This window comes from Leopardus geoffroyi, chromosome B2, assembly GCF_018350155.1.
Source record: "Leopardus geoffroyi isolate Oge1 chromosome B2, O.geoffroyi_Oge1_pat1.0, whole genome shotgun sequence".
NCBI lineage: Eukaryota > Metazoa > Chordata > Mammalia > Carnivora > Felidae > Leopardus > Leopardus geoffroyi.
Window position 1 is genome coordinate 21,295,064 of NC_059332.1, and position 16,146 is coordinate 21,311,209.

The 16,146-nt window shown below is 40.0% G+C and overlaps 1 protein-coding gene across 3 annotated transcripts in view; it reads left to right on the forward strand.

The window, feature by feature from the left end:
* The first annotated feature begins 3,764 nt into the window (after positions 1-3,764).
* The window catches only part of SSR1 (signal sequence receptor subunit 1), a 40,648-nt gene continuing 28,266 nt past the window's right edge, over positions 3,765-16,146 (forward strand). For 2 of the 3 annotated variants that reach the window (XM_045497481.1, XM_045497482.1), the window contains exons 1-6: positions 3,895-4,071; positions 6,765-6,877; positions 10,782-10,869; positions 12,152-12,414; positions 14,091-14,167; positions 14,945-15,023. In XM_045497481.1, coding sequence (XP_045353437.1) covers positions 3,993-4,071; positions 6,765-6,877; positions 10,782-10,869; positions 12,152-12,414; positions 14,091-14,167; positions 14,945-15,023 — 699 coding nt within the window. In that variant the 5' untranslated portion in view covers positions 3,895-3,992. Of the gene's footprint in view, positions 4,072-6,764; positions 6,878-10,781; positions 10,870-12,151; positions 12,415-14,090; positions 14,168-14,944; positions 15,024-16,146 lie in introns of all 3 variants that reach the window. The other variant, XM_045497483.1, reaches the window with a different exon arrangement.

The window sequence follows — 16,146 nt, forward strand, 5'->3', positions numbered from 1 at the left end:
GCAGACACAGAATCTGAAGCAGGCTCCAGGCTCTGGGCTGTCAGCACAGAGCCCGATGTTGGGCTCAAACCCACAAACTGTGAGATCACGACCTGAGCCGAAGTCAGACGCTTAACTAACTGAGCCACCCAGGTGCCACAGAGCCACAACTCCTACGAAAGCTTTCCTTATTTTCTGTTTCTTTTTCCTGTCACGTCCCCTTTTCATAAGGAATTTCTTTCAGAGGTAAAGTATAGCACAAAAAGCCCAATTCTTTTCTTTAGCCCTTGCTAGGTGAAGTCTTTGCTTGCATGTAATGAACACAACATTTTTTTTGCTTGATGTTTTTTCATTTCCTATTAAGCCTACAATTAAACTTCAGTTGCAAATTTGTGGACAACAGATGTCACTGGTAACAATATAACAAATTCAACAAATATTTTCTGTGTTATCACAGAGTGTACTCTTCTGTAACCGTGACGCCTAGGCACACTGATCCCTGGCCTCAAGATGTTTAAAGACAAGACACATAATAAATTATATATTGTGTTGAAGGTAGTAAGCACTGTGAGTGAAGAATAGAGAGAAGGAAATAGGCAGTGGGGGAGAGGGGGAGGGAAGGCTGGAGGGTTGCGATTTTAAATTAGGAGGTGAAGGTAGGCCCTCGAGGTAACAGCTGAGCAAGAGTTTAAGGGACAGGAGGAAGTTCCTCAGCTATGTGGTAACCTGGAGAAATATAACAAAGAACAAAAACTGGTGCTTAATGAGCCCATTTGCCAAAGAGGCTGAAGGAACACTTCAGTAATCAGAGGAAGAGAAGGCTCTGCTTTTGCAAATTCTAAGGGAATACAATGACCAAAGGAGAAAATCAACTGTGGATCTGCCTGAGCTGTAGGAAGAGAATAACCAGGATGTGGTATATTCCTGGAAAATGAGTATCTTCAGACAGATAGGTGCAGAGGTGAGAGAAAAAGAGAACGTGGGGAAATATTTGGAAAGACCTAAATAAATTAGTAGATACTCTCTTTCTTTCTTTCTTTTTTTTTTTAATTAAGATTTTTAAAGTAATCTCAGTACCCAATATGGGGCTCAAACTCACAATCCCAAGATCAAGAGTCACACATGCTCTACTGACTGACCCAGCCAGGTGCCCTTAAATTAGGAGATAGATTCTTAATTCCATAAATCAAGGATTGGAACCAGCTAAGGGGAGAACTCTGGGTGGGCACTATGGGAAATCTGCTTATTATTGGGAGAACGTAGATCATAACACAGGATTTGTAAGCACCAAGATCAGGGTAAGTATTTTACTTCCCTGATCCACAGGCAACTACTTTTTATTTTTGATGTTTATTTATTTATTTTGTGAGATATAGAGAGCTCGCAGGGGAGGGGCAGAGAGAGGGAGACAGAGAATTCCAAGCAGGCTCCGCACCCTCAGCTTGGAGTCCAAGGCGGGGCTGGAACTCACAAACTGTGAGACTATAACCTGAACAGAAACCAAGAGTTGGATGCTCAACACTGAGCCACTCAGGCACCCCACCTACTGTTTATTTTAATACCAACTGGGCAGTCACACAGGTTTCTTTGTTTTCTGTTTGTATGTTTTTATTTTTCCTAAATTCTGCATGTAAGTCACTTCCAGGATAGGCACACTTTGTCTCTGATGAGTATTAGGTAGCTGGCTGCCTGAAGTTCAAGTCCCAAATAAAACCAATTAGTAATCATTTAATACCTGGTGTGGCAGTCCTAGTTTAAGACTGAACTAGATTATCCCCACCAGTTCAGGCTACTGTCTAAACACGTCCTGAGAACTGGAGACAGACCTACTAGGAATCTCGTTTGAGTTGTAATGAGAATCCTCCCCATGGGAAATCAGTCCTGTGAAGGGAAATGAGAGTCAGTGAGACATCCTTGGTCCAGTGAGGAGACAAGAGGTGATTTTGAGTACTGTACATAATGCCTATACCTTCTGTTATACGGCTCACATTGGATTCATTCTGGTACGAGGAGAGAGCAGCAAGTTAAATAGAAGGATTGTCAGAAACCTGTCACACATCAGGAACTCAGAAAAGGCCTGATTTGAAACTCAGGGAACAGAAGCTGCCTCACGGTTGGGAAGGACAGTCTTCCCGCGCCAGTAGAGTACTCACAAGGTTCAGCCATAAAGTGTTGACAGTGGCCTTGGTGGCGTTGGCAGAGTGGCAGCTTTGGCAGCCAAGCACAGAAATGGAGGCAGCAGCAGAGTGGGAGAATGCCCTCTCAGGGAGTGCCTCACTTCTGCCAGGTGCCTTAGCCATGTTAAAAAACCAAAATTGAACCAAGTAAATGTGAAGATCTAACTGGCTCTTTTAAGCGACTCATGAATTGGGCAGCATTTCACCTAGCAAGTAGAGGGCAGCTCCAAGGAGTTGTACAAAAGGGAAGGTTTTTATAGGAAGGAGGGTGGGGCCAGAAGTTATTAGCAAAAGAAAAGAAAGGGTTGTTTCAGGCCTGGTCACCTGCCCTTAGGGGGAAGGACAGGGTGTCTTATTAGGTTGATTACCTTACCTTCTTTTGGGAGATAGAAAAGGGCCCATGTGACTAGATGCCTCATTGATGCTGATCAGAAAATTCGTGACTGACTGGTTATGACTCTATTTCTGGGGGAAGTTGACACCGCAATTAAGTAGCATATCAAGTCCAGATTTGGTGTTTTGGCCTAAATGATGCCATTTTGGGCCTGTGATTTTCTTTGTAACAGCAGTGGCGGCAGTGGCACTGGTGGCCTGGTGGAGTGGAGTGGGGCTGAGCTGCTTGAGCTCAGCACAGTCAGGCTGTGATTTTAGTAGACAGAATTAATGGCAACAGCAGCCACAAACTGCTTTTACAGGGGCCCCAGGGCAAAGAGGCCTTGAGCAGAGCCAATGCAGGAGCAGAACAGCAGATGGTCCTAGGCCATGGAGCAGGAATCTGGACTCAGCCTGCCAGGTTCAAATCTTGCATCTGCCATTGACCAGCCTTTAAGCTCTGGGTAAATTACTAACCCTTCTGTGTCTCCATTTTCTTCTCAGTGAATAATATCCAGCTCATGGGGATTTTTAGAGATTACTGAGATTATAATGAAAGCACAGCTCTAGGAAATAGTGATTGGAAATAATAAGCAGGCAATAAAGGTTAACTTATTTGTTTCATCATCTATAGGACATCTCACACGGATTCCATCCAGTAATACTTCATATTCACATTGTTTAATTGCATGAAATACCAGATTATTGGTAACAACCCAACTAGATGAGGAAACTGAAGGACACTGAACAGCCATTGCTGCCTCTATTTTATATTTACCAAATGTTTACCATATGCCAGGCACTGTTGTAGGTGATTTATAATTCTGGAATGCCAAGTAAGAATTTAAGAACTGTCAAAAAAAAAAAAAAAAGAATTTAAGAACTGTCACTATTTAACCATAGATGAGGATGTGGGCAGAGAGGGGGCAAGATCTTTCAGTGTATATTTTAATACTTTTTGTTTTTTTTTTTTTTTAACAATTATATATTACAGAACATATTTCTGCTTTTCAGTGCCACATACGGGCACTTCATGTTTCTTGTAGCACTGTAATTTAAAATTATACGAAGACTATCGCGCGCTGGGCACCAGGCGGAACGTCACCCAAACGAAGTAACTACTTGCGACGCTAATTAATTGGGACCAACGGACAAGCAGGGTGGAGCGAGCAACAAACCACTGGTGGCCAGCCCGCGTCTAACGCGGGAGGCGGACTTTCTCGGGAACGTCACAGGCCGCCGGCAACCCGTCATGTGACTCCTGGGGCTGCCCGTGCTCCCCACCTTTCCGAGCCAAGAAGCCACGTTGGCGGCGTTCCTGGGCCAGAGGAGGGGGCGTGGCGAGGGCCCTTGCGTGATACGTGCCCCGCCCCCTGCCGGAGCCCGGATGAAGAGTAACGCCATTACCGCCGGAGCCGCGGAGAGCACTGGCGGGCGGTGACTGGTTACCGGACCGGCCGCGCCATGAGAGTCCTCTCCCGCCTGCTTCTGCTTCTCTTGCTTGTGTTTCCCGCCACCCTCTTGCTCCGAGGCGGCCCTGGAGGTGAGGCGAGGGAGTAGGTGGCGGGTCTTGGCCGGGAAGGAGACGAGACGCCACCGACCGCAAGTTTGAAGCTGGAGGCGGCAGCGGCTCCTGGGTCCGGCGTGCGTCCCGCCACCCTCTCCCTACCCCTTCCCCGACCCCCGGCCGGTAGTAGGGGGTCTCAGCGCGCGCGGGCTGAGTCCCGCTGGGGCCTCCGCCTCTTGCGTGCGGAGCGCGGGGCAGTGCCGGGCGACCTTGCTTGGTGGCCGCCCGCAGCCTTGGGCTTCTCCTCTGGCCCGGGACCTGCGCCTGCAGCTGTGGCCGGAGTTGGTGGGTCCTCGGCTTGGGGGAAGGAGGCGAAGGGGCAGTGGGCACAGCTGCACCCCGAGCGCGCTCTGCAGCCCGTTGTATTTCTTCTGGCCGCCTCCGCTCCACCCCCATCCGCTCTGGGCTGACGTGTCTTTAGCTTCCACGCTGGGAGCCCTCCATTCATTTGCTGAAACCCTTGGTCTCTACACACCTAAACTCTTAGAGCATCTTTTTTTCTGGCCATCTCCCTGTTTATCAGCACTCGGTCCGTCCGTGTTACCAGGAGTCTTCATTTCAGAAGAACTCCACATGTTCGCCTTCATTGTCCACCCCTTACTCCCAGGCCGAACGAGGAATTCCTATTACTTGAGCCCTCGGTTTTCTTCTCCTATCGTTTTTCTGTTAACTGTTTTTTGTTCTGTGGGAAACAGCGCTTTGCTCTTGGGGTGGGGGGTGGGGAATCTAATTCGACACGATACGTTTATTTCGGCTTATTCTTTCCAACAGTTAACCTGGTGTGGAAATAACTTAGCAGAACATTAATGATGTGGAAACTTGGCTTTTTGCCCTGGTTCTATCAGGAACTTCAGTTTTCTAATCTGTAAAATTCAGTCTGACTAAAAGATTACTAGAATTTCTTTCATTCTGTAAGTTCAAGCAAGCTGTGTGGCAAAATGAATGATAGTGCCAGGTACCCATGAGTGGTTTTGCAAAGAACAGTGAGGTGACTGGCTTCTATTTAGTGGATAGAAAACCAAGTGAGAGAATTACCCAAACCTGTTAATGAAATCATTTGCGGGTTTAAAGAGGGATTCTTTTCCTTTATGAGTGGCTTGCTGGTCTGTACTCACTTGGCTTTTTAAGGAAAATTAGGCGATTGTACTTGATTAGAATCTAGGTGTATTTTTTCAGATTTTAAAACATTTTCATCTTTAAGAAACATCAATTCAGTATCTAAAGCCAACTGGATATCTTTAAGCATTTTTTGTGAGGAATGGTCTTTCAAAGGATGTTTTCTCTCCATTTTTCCAATTGAAAATTGCTAGACTTTTAGGCACAAGATTGTTACTGGTTAACATTAATATCTACTGAAATGTAGGGTGCAAATTCATTATGTATATTGAGAAGTCTTGAAATTTAAGTACAGCTTAAAATTGTGTGAGCATAGGTATTTTTCTTACTGGTTTTAGAAAATGACTTGTAAATTATGAATGCACTATTTGAGTCTTTCTTCAGCAAACAGTAGAAGCTATTTTTCACAATGTGTTCGCAATGTGTGGATCAGTGTTCTTTAATATTTTAAATAAATCTTAACCAGTAAGAACTAAAGGAAGTGGAAAAAACTTAAAATGCATAGTCCTTAGTAAGTACTGTTTTTCTTGGGTATTGCAGCATCTACATATGCTTCCTTTCCCACATTTTTCCCTCTACTGAACTGCCACATCATCATTTTTTTTCTGAGGAAAGTTGGAAGAATCACTAGGACTTGGGAATTCTTTTTTGAGGTCTTGCCTGATATAGATTTAATGTGACTTATTTAGAGAACGTTTGTCTATAAAATTATAATTTCTTGGCCTTACAGTTATGCTTAATTTTTAAGTGTAGGGAAAATAAAAAAGTAGTTGAACATGTTTGAAGGTATATGCAGAAATAAATGCATGCTTTCAGGGCTATGAGCCCTGAAGTTATCAGTGCAGTTTTCATTAAATCATATGCATTTGATGCAAGCTAGTTTTTACCATGGATGCCATACAAATGTATGTTCCTTGAAATTACATGCTATCAAGTTCTAAAAGTTAGAACTCTAGTCAAGTTTAATAACAAATGTTTCTTGCCTAGTTATTGAGAGTGCTATTTTCCTTCAGACCTGAGCAGGGTTTTTGTTTGTATGGTTAATGACAGGGATTAAATTTTGGAGCTTTTTACATTTATCTTTGTATGTACGTATGTACGTATGTATTTATGAGAGCACTAGCGGGGGAGAGGATCAGAGGGAGAAGGAATCTCAGGCTTGATCCCATGACCCTGGGATCCTGACCTGATCTGAAATCAAGAGAGGCTCAACCGACTGAGCCACTCAGCCTCCTGGAGCTTCCTTAAAACAAACTTGCTTCAAGTTTTTTATTTGAGCCTCCAGCCATCTTTAGTTTCACCTTCATTTTCCTAACAATTAGATGCTTTTTAAAATTAAACAGCATTTCCCATTAAAATTAACATATAGTTGGTAAGACAGTCAATAAGATAAAATCATGAATCATCTAGATGCATTGTAATTTGTCATCATTCAAGTGAACTGAGAGATTGAGTTACTCCAAGGGGGAAAGTGTGTTGCCTATACCTGGGATTAAAAAACATTGGTTTGCCAGGGGTAAAGGTTAACTGTTTGTTTTGTATTTTATTGTTAGGCTCATTAGCTGAGGCTCAAGATCTTACAGAAGATGAAGAAACGGTAGAAGATTCAATAATTGAAGATGAAGATGATGAAGCAGAGGTGGAAGAAGATGAACCCACAGATTTGGTTAGTGTTCTATACAGTGTAACTCATGTATATGTCATTTCTAGAATTTATCCTTTTATAGACAAATTTGATATTAACATTCTTGCTTTTAGAGGCTTGTAAATGTGATCAAAGTGGATTGAAGTTGGGAGAATGGGGCCAGTCATTGAGGATGGATTATAAATATTTTCTTGCACAAGGAAGGAGACATGAAACAAAGAACAATTAAAGATCATATGATTGTGAGTCTATGAGGGTAATGGTATAGTGGGAATAGCACTGGACCAGTGTTGATAGATTTGGGATGCATAGTACTTAGCTTTTGGACCTTGAGTAGCTTTTCTCTCTGGATTTCATTTGCCTCTTCTTTCCTTCATTCAGTAAGCAACTATTTACTGAGTCCCTACTATGTGCTAGGCACTGTTCTTGGTGTGAGGATAGACCAGATATTTTCTCTGCTATCGTGGAGTTTCTGTTTTTGGGGCGGTATGTGTGTATTTTGCTGGCAGGAAGTGAGGAGCGGGCAGTAAACAGTATATAAAATGTGTCCTGTGAAGAGGAAGGGGTTTAGAGAAGATGTCTTGAAAGTCCTCTAGTTCTGAGACTTACTCTAAAATTATAGTATGGCAGTAAGAATGTTAGGCTAAAATCAAGATTATTGCTGCATGCTTCTAGCTAATTTCATTTCCTCTCTTGGACTACTATAATTTATCCTACACGTTTTTTTTTTCCTTTACTACTTTTAAACCCCAAAATTGGTCCTCTTCACAGTCTTAGCAACACATTGCCTTCAGTGTCAGAAAGCGAAGGCTATCAGGTGCAAACGCTGTCAAATTTTCTACTTCTAAATATGTTACTCACTTGTTCTTTCTACATTTTCCTTAAAAATTAGTTGTCTTTACTGTCTTCTAAGGCTAGCCCTACCACCTGTGTTCTTGTCCCCCTGTCGTCCTGTGGGATTTTGTATTATTCTGTAATTTCACATGTTGATCCTATTTAGTGACTTGATTCTTTCAAACTGTATATGCATATACAGTACTTACATACTCCACTTTGTATTCTCCACTTTAAGTTGCTACACATTTTATCTTTACCAGCACATTTCTTGAGAGAGTAAATGTATAGTTTTACTATGTATCTAGTAAAACTGTTCTTGCTAAGTCACTACTGACCTAATTGTGAAATTCCTGGTCTGTTTTTCATTGTTTTCCTGTTCAAACTCTTAGCATTTGCAGAGTAGAGTATCCCTTTCTTCAGTCCCTTCATGTTGGCTTCTGTGGTACCGTCCCCCTTTAGTTTCCTCTGCCCATCTTCTGCTGCTTGGTCTTTCCACTATCTTCTCTCCCCTGCTTATCCCCATAATGTTAATGAAACCTGTGGTTTCAGGGCTCCTGGGTGGCTCAGTTGGTTGAGTGTCCAACTTCAGCCTAGGTCATGATCTCATGGTTTGTGGGTTCGAGCCCTATGTAGGGCTCTGCACTGATAGCTTGGACCCTAGAGCCTGTTTCGCATTCTGCCTCCCTGTCTCTCTGCCCCTCCCCACTTGTGCGTGCACTCTCAAAAATAAATAAATAAACATTAAAAAAAACCCCTGTGGTTTCAACCAACACCATCTTTAACTGACAACCTTCAGACCTTGTCTCTAACCACTTACCTTACTGAACTCCATACCTTTATTTCCAGCTCTTTGCCAGTTAGCGCCATCTGGATATTCCATTAGTACCTCAAATTTTATTTATTTATTTATTTTTTAAAATATTTATTTATTTATTTTTGAGAGAGAGAGAGAGAGAGAGACAGAGAGACAGAGTGTGAGTAAGGGTAGGGGCAGAGAGAGGGAGACACAGAATCTGAAGCCGGCTCCAGGCTCTGAGCTGATAGTACAGAGCCCAATGCAGGGCTCCAACCCACAAACCGTGAAATTGTGACCTGAGCCGAAGTCGGAAGCCCAATCAGCTAGCCACCAGTGCGCCCCTTAGTACCTCAGATTTTATATGTCCAAAATGGAATTCAGCTTTTAGCATTCATCCCACCTCCATAAATTATTTACTGTTTTGATATGGCTCAGTGATTCAAGCTCTTGCCTTATTACTTCCATTTCTTTTTATCCCACAACCCATTAAATCATACCGTCAGGGTGATTTGTCTTAACTTTCTCTAGCATACCCTTTCCTCCTTAATACAGTTTTAGGGTTCCTGCCTTCTTGTCTCTGGTCTCTTTTCTCAAAGGTGGAAATTCACTAACTCTTACTAAATTAGTGGTATCATTAAGGATACTTAAAATATAACATTATACAATTGCATAGTCATCAAACAAATTTTTGAGTGCCTTCTCTTGAGTACTAGCTGGCTGTGGAGAATTTTTTTTAAAGTGTAAGACAGTCTTTGCCCTTGACGTCTGTCTATTGGGGGAGGGAGTGTTTTACTTTTATAAATGGAAGGCAAAATGCCAGTAAACAGTGGTGCCCTTAAGCATCTCAATTTATTAAGGGCCTGAATATTTCAAATATATGAATATCTTTGTAATTCTCATTGATGCTTGGAGAAGGACTGCACTGAGGATTAAAATTGTAAATTAAAATTAGTTCATATTTTCTATCACCTTTGTTGAGACCTAATTTACGTATCATGGTAGTCTCTTTTAAACATGCAATTCAGTGATCTTTAGTAAATACTAAGATGAGCAGTTCTGAGTTTTAGGACATTTCCATCATCCCAATATGATCCTTCTTTTCCTTTCCTTTTCCCTTTTCCTTTTTCCCTTTTCCCTTTTCCCTTTTTCCTTTCCTTTCCTTTCCTTTCCTTTCCTTTCCTTTCCTTTCCTTTCCTTTCCTTTCCTTTTCTTTTCCCTTTTCCTTTCTTTTCTTTTCTTTACCATTTTTACCAAGTTGTGTGATGTCTTCTCAGAGGAAAATTGTTCTCTTAATCAGGATAGAAATCACTGCAAGGGTGAGGACAGGGTGCTCGAGAACAGAAGTTTGACAAAAGGGCTACAGGCCAAGTCTAGTGGTCTTTATTCTTTTACATAATTGTCTGTGGCTGCGTTTATGCTGCAGCCTCAGAGTTGAGTAGTTGCCCGAGGGACCTCATGGTTCTCAAAAGCCAAAAATACTTGATATCTGGGTCCATGGGTTGGTGCCACTTTCAGAGTATTGTTTCCTCCACCCATGTTGTGGGAGGATGGGGCAGGTAGCTGGGGAAGACTAAGTTTGAGACTTTTTCCTATAAGGTAGTATTCCTGGTATTTAAATTAAGGGGGAAAATGAATACTATTTGTTTTAACTAGAATGTAAAATGTTCCTTTGACAGACACATTTTAAGCTTTTTTCAAACTTTACAAAGTTTACCAACCCATGCTTTAGAACCTTGAAGCTTGAAGTGTGGTTTGAGTACTTGCAGCCTTGGCATTTCCTGGGTGCTTTTAGAAATACAGAATTTCTGGGGTGCCTGGGTGGCTCAGTCAGTTAAGAGTATGACTTTGGCTCAGGTCATGATCTCGCAGTTTGAGCTCAAGCCCTACAAGCTGTGCTGACAGCTCTGAGCCTGGAGCTTGCTTCTGTTTCTGTGTCTTCCTCTCTCTGCCCCTCCCCTGCTTATGCTCTGTCTCTGAAAAATAAATAAATTTAAAAAATTTTTTTGGGGGAAAAAAAAAAAAAAAGAAATACTGAATTTCCAGCTTTCCCTAGAGTTATATCAGATCTGCGTAAAATCTCCAGGGGATTGGTATGCACTTTACTTTTTGAGATGTAAATTTTATTTTAACTGATGAGATACACTGAAATTCATTCACTACTAATCCCAAGAAAGCCTCGGAGAAGCAGTCTTTTGTGCTAAATCTAGTGAAGTCATTTTTTTAAAGTCATTATTTAATTTTTTAATGATGTATTTTTACCCCAGAATTACTTTTTAATGTTGTTTTTCTTAGGCTGAAGATAAAGAAGAAGAAGATGTATCTGGCGAACCTGAAGCTTCACCAAGTGCAGATACAACAATCTTGTTTGTGAAAGGAGAAGGTAATAGAGAAATGTTAGTTTTAATTCAGACATAGGAATTTTTCAGATGACAAGCTCACTTTATTTGGGAAGCAGAGATGCTTAAGATCTTTATTATTTTCCTCTCTTAGATTACAAATAAGTATGTAAATACATATTTCCAAACAAGTTTTCCTATATGTGTGAATAGCCATATCTGTAAGGTAGTATTCTTGGCATTTAAACTAAGGGGGAAAATTAATACTATCCATTTTAACTAGAAGTTAAATGTCCTTTTGAAAGCTACTGTTTTAAAACTTTTTTCAAACTGCCACAGTAAACTAACTCATATCTTGAGTGTAAATATTAGTGAAATATTAAATCTGTACTATTAGGCCTTGATTAGAGCCTAGGTTTCAGTAAAAGAAAATACATACAATGTCTTAGGTTTATTGAGGGCTATATGGCAGACACTGTTCTCAGTACTTTGTGTGTATTATTTAATCCATATGAGGATAGTTACTACTGTTCAGTAGAGAGTCTAGAGAGGTGAGGAACTTGTCCAGGATGACTCAGCTGGTAAATAGATTGTGAAGACAGACCCAGATTTGTCTGTCCCAAAGCCTCTGCTAAACTGGGTGAAACTCAGCTCTGTAGACCACAATGTAATCATTGAAGACTTCTTTTTTGAAATTATTAATTATCTTGGTCTTCTCAAGTTTTGTTTTATTCTCACCTACATTCCAATTTTATGCCTCCAACAGGTATGATATGAATCAGAGATTCCCCCCTTCTCCTTTTTTTGTAGCTGTTTCCTGGGGTCTCACCTTCAAATTTGTGTTTTGAGTGGTTGCTCAAAGTGGATATGGGTTACCTGGTTCGTTTTTGTTTTTTTCTCAGTATTTTAACAGATACTACAATTTTCAGGTGAATCTTAGGCCTATCTTTCTGTCATTCTTCTGTTATTTGCACAGATAATAGATACTGAGTTGAAGGTGATTTCAAGACAGATAGTCACACGGCAGCATAATCTTAACTGCTAAAAGTACACATCTCTTTCTTAGACCACATGATGTGCAAGTGATGTAGTCTGACATTGAGATACTCCATTCAGTTCTTAAGTTGGAACGCTGGAGCACAGACAAGGGTTGCAGTTTGTACATCAACTGTAATCTGTTACTAGTTAGTAGGGGGCTAGAGTGAGCTACTAAAAAAGATTCTGAAACCAGGTCCACGTGTAGGAGAGGGTGCCCATATCCTTATAATGTCTCTTCGTGTCCTTTGAATGTTTTCTAATCTTCTGGTTTCTTTTTTTGTTTCTTAGATTTTCCAGCAAATAACATTGTGAAATTCCTAGTAGGCTTTACAAACAAGGGTACAGAAGATTTCATCGTTGAGTCTTTAGATGCCTCGTTCCGTTATCCTCAGGACTACCAGTTTTATATCCAGAATTTCACAGCTCTTCCTCTGAACACTGTAGTACCGCCCCAGAGACAGGCGACTTTTGAGTACTCCTTCATTCCTGCAGAGCCCATGGGTGGACGACCCTTTGGTCTAGTCATCAATCTAAACTACAAAGATCTGAACGTAAGGCCTTCTAAACCTTTTTTTTTTTTTTTTTTAAGTTAGAGATGGAGGAGGACAGTTGACATTGTTTAATGAATACTCTTATTCATCTAAGTGCCTGTTTTGTAGTTGGAACTGTGATGGGCAAGAGGGAGGCAAAAATAAATTACACATGTTTGTCTTCAAGTCTAGAATCCAGTGGGGGCAGATGGATGTAAACAGGTGATATCACAGCATTTATAAATGATGCATAGTGAGGGATGGGTGTAAAGTGCTGTAGTATGAAAGTGGATGTGACTTGAGCTAGATGTTAAAAGGAAAAGGAGCAGTAAGCCACACAGTGGAGTCTACTTCGTATTCAGATGTTAATATGTGTTAAGTAATCTATTTTGTACTTCCTTTTATTGCTTGCATTTTGCCCATTTTACTGCTTTTATTTGTAAGTGAAGGTCTTTCTGTAACTTTTTCCATCATTTTATCCCCTCATAGATAAAAACATAACCAAATATTTTTAGGATAGTTAGAGCAGTGAGGTTTATGGTTTATGAGAACCAATAGTCTAATATGCTCTGTTGTCTTTTTTGTGGTTTTTAATATACACATTGTATATCCAAAGAATTAATGAGAGAAGGCCGCTAGAATTTTACTGCTGAGAGTTGACTTCTAGGTGCCAACTATTATGTCCTTTAGATGAGAGCACATCTAAACCATTCCCTTCTCAAAGTTTTCAAAGAGGGAAATTTCATCCTCTCCTGGAAGCTTACTCAACCTTTTCATCGCATAGTGTCAACATGTTCACTCATGTCTGAGATCAATTTCTCATGCTGCCATTAAGTTTTCTGTTTTTCTTTAAATTACTTAGTGGGAAGGGTTTTTCATCTTTCAAAATAGTGTATTAAGCTTCCTCAACTTCATAGTTAAACAGTTTGAATAATTATATATTTTGTCTTGTTTTTGAGCACACACGTATATAGTTTCAGTTCCAGTTTGAATGTTAGTTTGTATCCTCAATGTATTCTGATTGCTGGAATTGTCATTGGAGCAATGTGGATGGAAAAATCTTGAAGTAAAACTTAAATAATTACAGTTTAGCAATAAGTGACAATTTTGAGAAAGTAATGCCTTGTTGTGAAGCATCAAATGCTGAAAACATCTAAGTATTGTCCCAGTGACTATGATGAATTTGAAAACTGAAGTGTGAAACTGACAAAATTATTCCAAGACCACAACATAAACATGCTTTGATACTGCAGATCATGTTTATTGTAAATTGATTTCCAATTCATTGTGAATTTAGAGCATGGATTTGACTTCTGTTCAAATCTAGTTCTTAAAGTCCGCTACTCTACATTTTCATGCTGTTCCCTTCTTTGGAGGATTCTGTACAACAGAAGTTACGGCTTCTAGTTAATGGGTGTTCTGTGGGGTTTTTTTTTTCTTTCTGCACATTTGTCTCCTTTTTACTTTACTTCCCTGTTTTCTCACACCTTTCCCCTTCTCTGCCCTCATGAAAGTGGAGGACAACTTTAGCAAGGTTTTTTATTTTGTAGAAGAAAGTAATACAATGTTGAGTCTCTGACATTGAGCTAAGTGATGAGAAAGCTGTTTCTTTATCTCTTGGGGATTCTTCTAAGAAATTGTACAACCTTTTATTTTTTCAATGAATTTCACATTTTTGTGATTTATTTTATTAATAGGGCAATGTATTCCAAGATGCTGTCTTCAATCAAACAGTTACGATTATTGAAAGAGAGGATGGATTAGATGGAGAAACGTAAGTGAAAGTTGCAATGTGTAGGTAGATCTTGATCTCACATGTCAGGCCTGGAAAGCTTGCTCCTGTCAACATTTGTTTTAATAGCGAAAATGGACCTATAAATTTTGTGAAATCTATATCTTAGGTGGTTCTTGTAACTGTTAACAGAGAGGAAGGATGGTTGAAACTGATAAAAAAAACTTTTAAAAAAGATAGCTGGCTTTCTGAACATCCCCTCTCCTAAATTCTTTTCTACCCCATGCTCATAAGCTGGTCACCAGCCTCATCTAAGTTACATACCTCTTAAATTGCTATTAAAAATATAAATTAGAAGATGTTATTATCTTGGAAACTGTGTTCTTCATGAATAATGATGAGTCATTTATACCGTATACATATATGTAATTGAGCAAAAGCAATTTTTAAATCAAATTATGTGAAATAATATTTGAGGGAGACAAAAGCTAATGTAATTATTTTAACTAACTGAGCTTGAGCTTGAGTATGACAAATAATAAAGTAATTTTATTTATTTTAGATCAGATACTTGGTTTTTTTTTTTGACTAATTGTTCTTAAAGATAAAAGTAAATTTGTGGAACTTACTACCTAGATATAAATTGAATATAAAATATTTTCTTCCTTTGCTCTGTAAGTTATTTGGAAAACTTATATTGTGTTAGAATTACAACTGTAATTAGTTGTGCTATTGTTTGAGGTAAAGCAGAATTCTAGTTTTAATTAGTTGTGTTTCTTATGAATTAAAGCCAGTTTGTTTTTTCTCCTTTTATATCAGAATCTTTATGTATATGTTCCTTGCTGGTCTTGGGCTGTTGGTGGTTGTTGGCCTTCATCAACTCCTAGAGTCTAGAAAGGTAATTCTAGATGAATGACTCTTACAGTCATACATCAAAAGTTGTTATATACTGAGCATATTCTAGTTATTTGTGGCTTCTTGCTATCATTCTAAGTTTGTGTATTTACAGGTTTGTTGCACCTTAAAAAAATTTTTTTTTATTGTTTATTTTTTGAGAGCAAGCACGAGTGGGGGAGGGGCCGAGAGACGACAGGAGAGAGAGAATCCCAGGCAGGCTCTGCACTGTCAGCACAGAGCCCGATGTGGGGCTCGAACTCAAAAACTATGACCTGAGCTGAGATCAAGAGTCAGGTGCTTAACCAACTGAACCACCCAGGCATCCCTGTTGTACCTTTTTAAAATAAAACTGGGGCACCTGGGTGGCTCATTTAAGTGTCTGACTCTTGATTTTGGCTCAGGTTACCATCTCATGGTTCTTTGTGAGATTGAGCCCCATGTCTGGCTCTGCACTGGCAGAGCCTGCTCGGAATTCTCTCTGTCTCCCTTTCTGTCCCTCCCCTGCTCACATGTGCCCTCTCTCTTTTTCTGTCTCAAAATAAACATTAAAAAAAAATAAACTGAAGATGAGACCTTGGATATGTGACTGATTTGTTTAGACTTTCATATACATACAATTAGCATCTTTGGCTACACCCTCCAGAATGATCTTTACCTTCTTATTGTAATTCTAAATCATGCTAGAATTTTATTCTTTAAACTCAGTAAGATTTCATTGTTCTGTTTACTATGCTTTTTCATGGATTTGTTACTTGTGAGCAACACAGATTTTAGATTTGCTTTAATACTCTTAACTGTAAGGATAGCAATTACCTAAGTCTTTTCATTTGAAAAAGGAAGAATGAATTTGGCTGTATTCTGTCTAGCTTCTGCTTTCTTGTTAAGGTACTAAAGTGGCAACACTGAAGCGCCTGCTATAATCTTGGTTTCTCTTTCTCTGGATACAGTAGCTAATTCCATCACTGTATCTTTAGCTCCCTGTCCTCCCTGCAAAAAACCAGAGCAACCCATATTATTGCTCTCAATGGAAAGTATAACACGATTTGTGTCAGAGACAGTAAGTACTTGCTCTTTAAAAGAAATACTGGGGCGCCTGGGTGATGCAGTCGGTTAAGCGACCAACT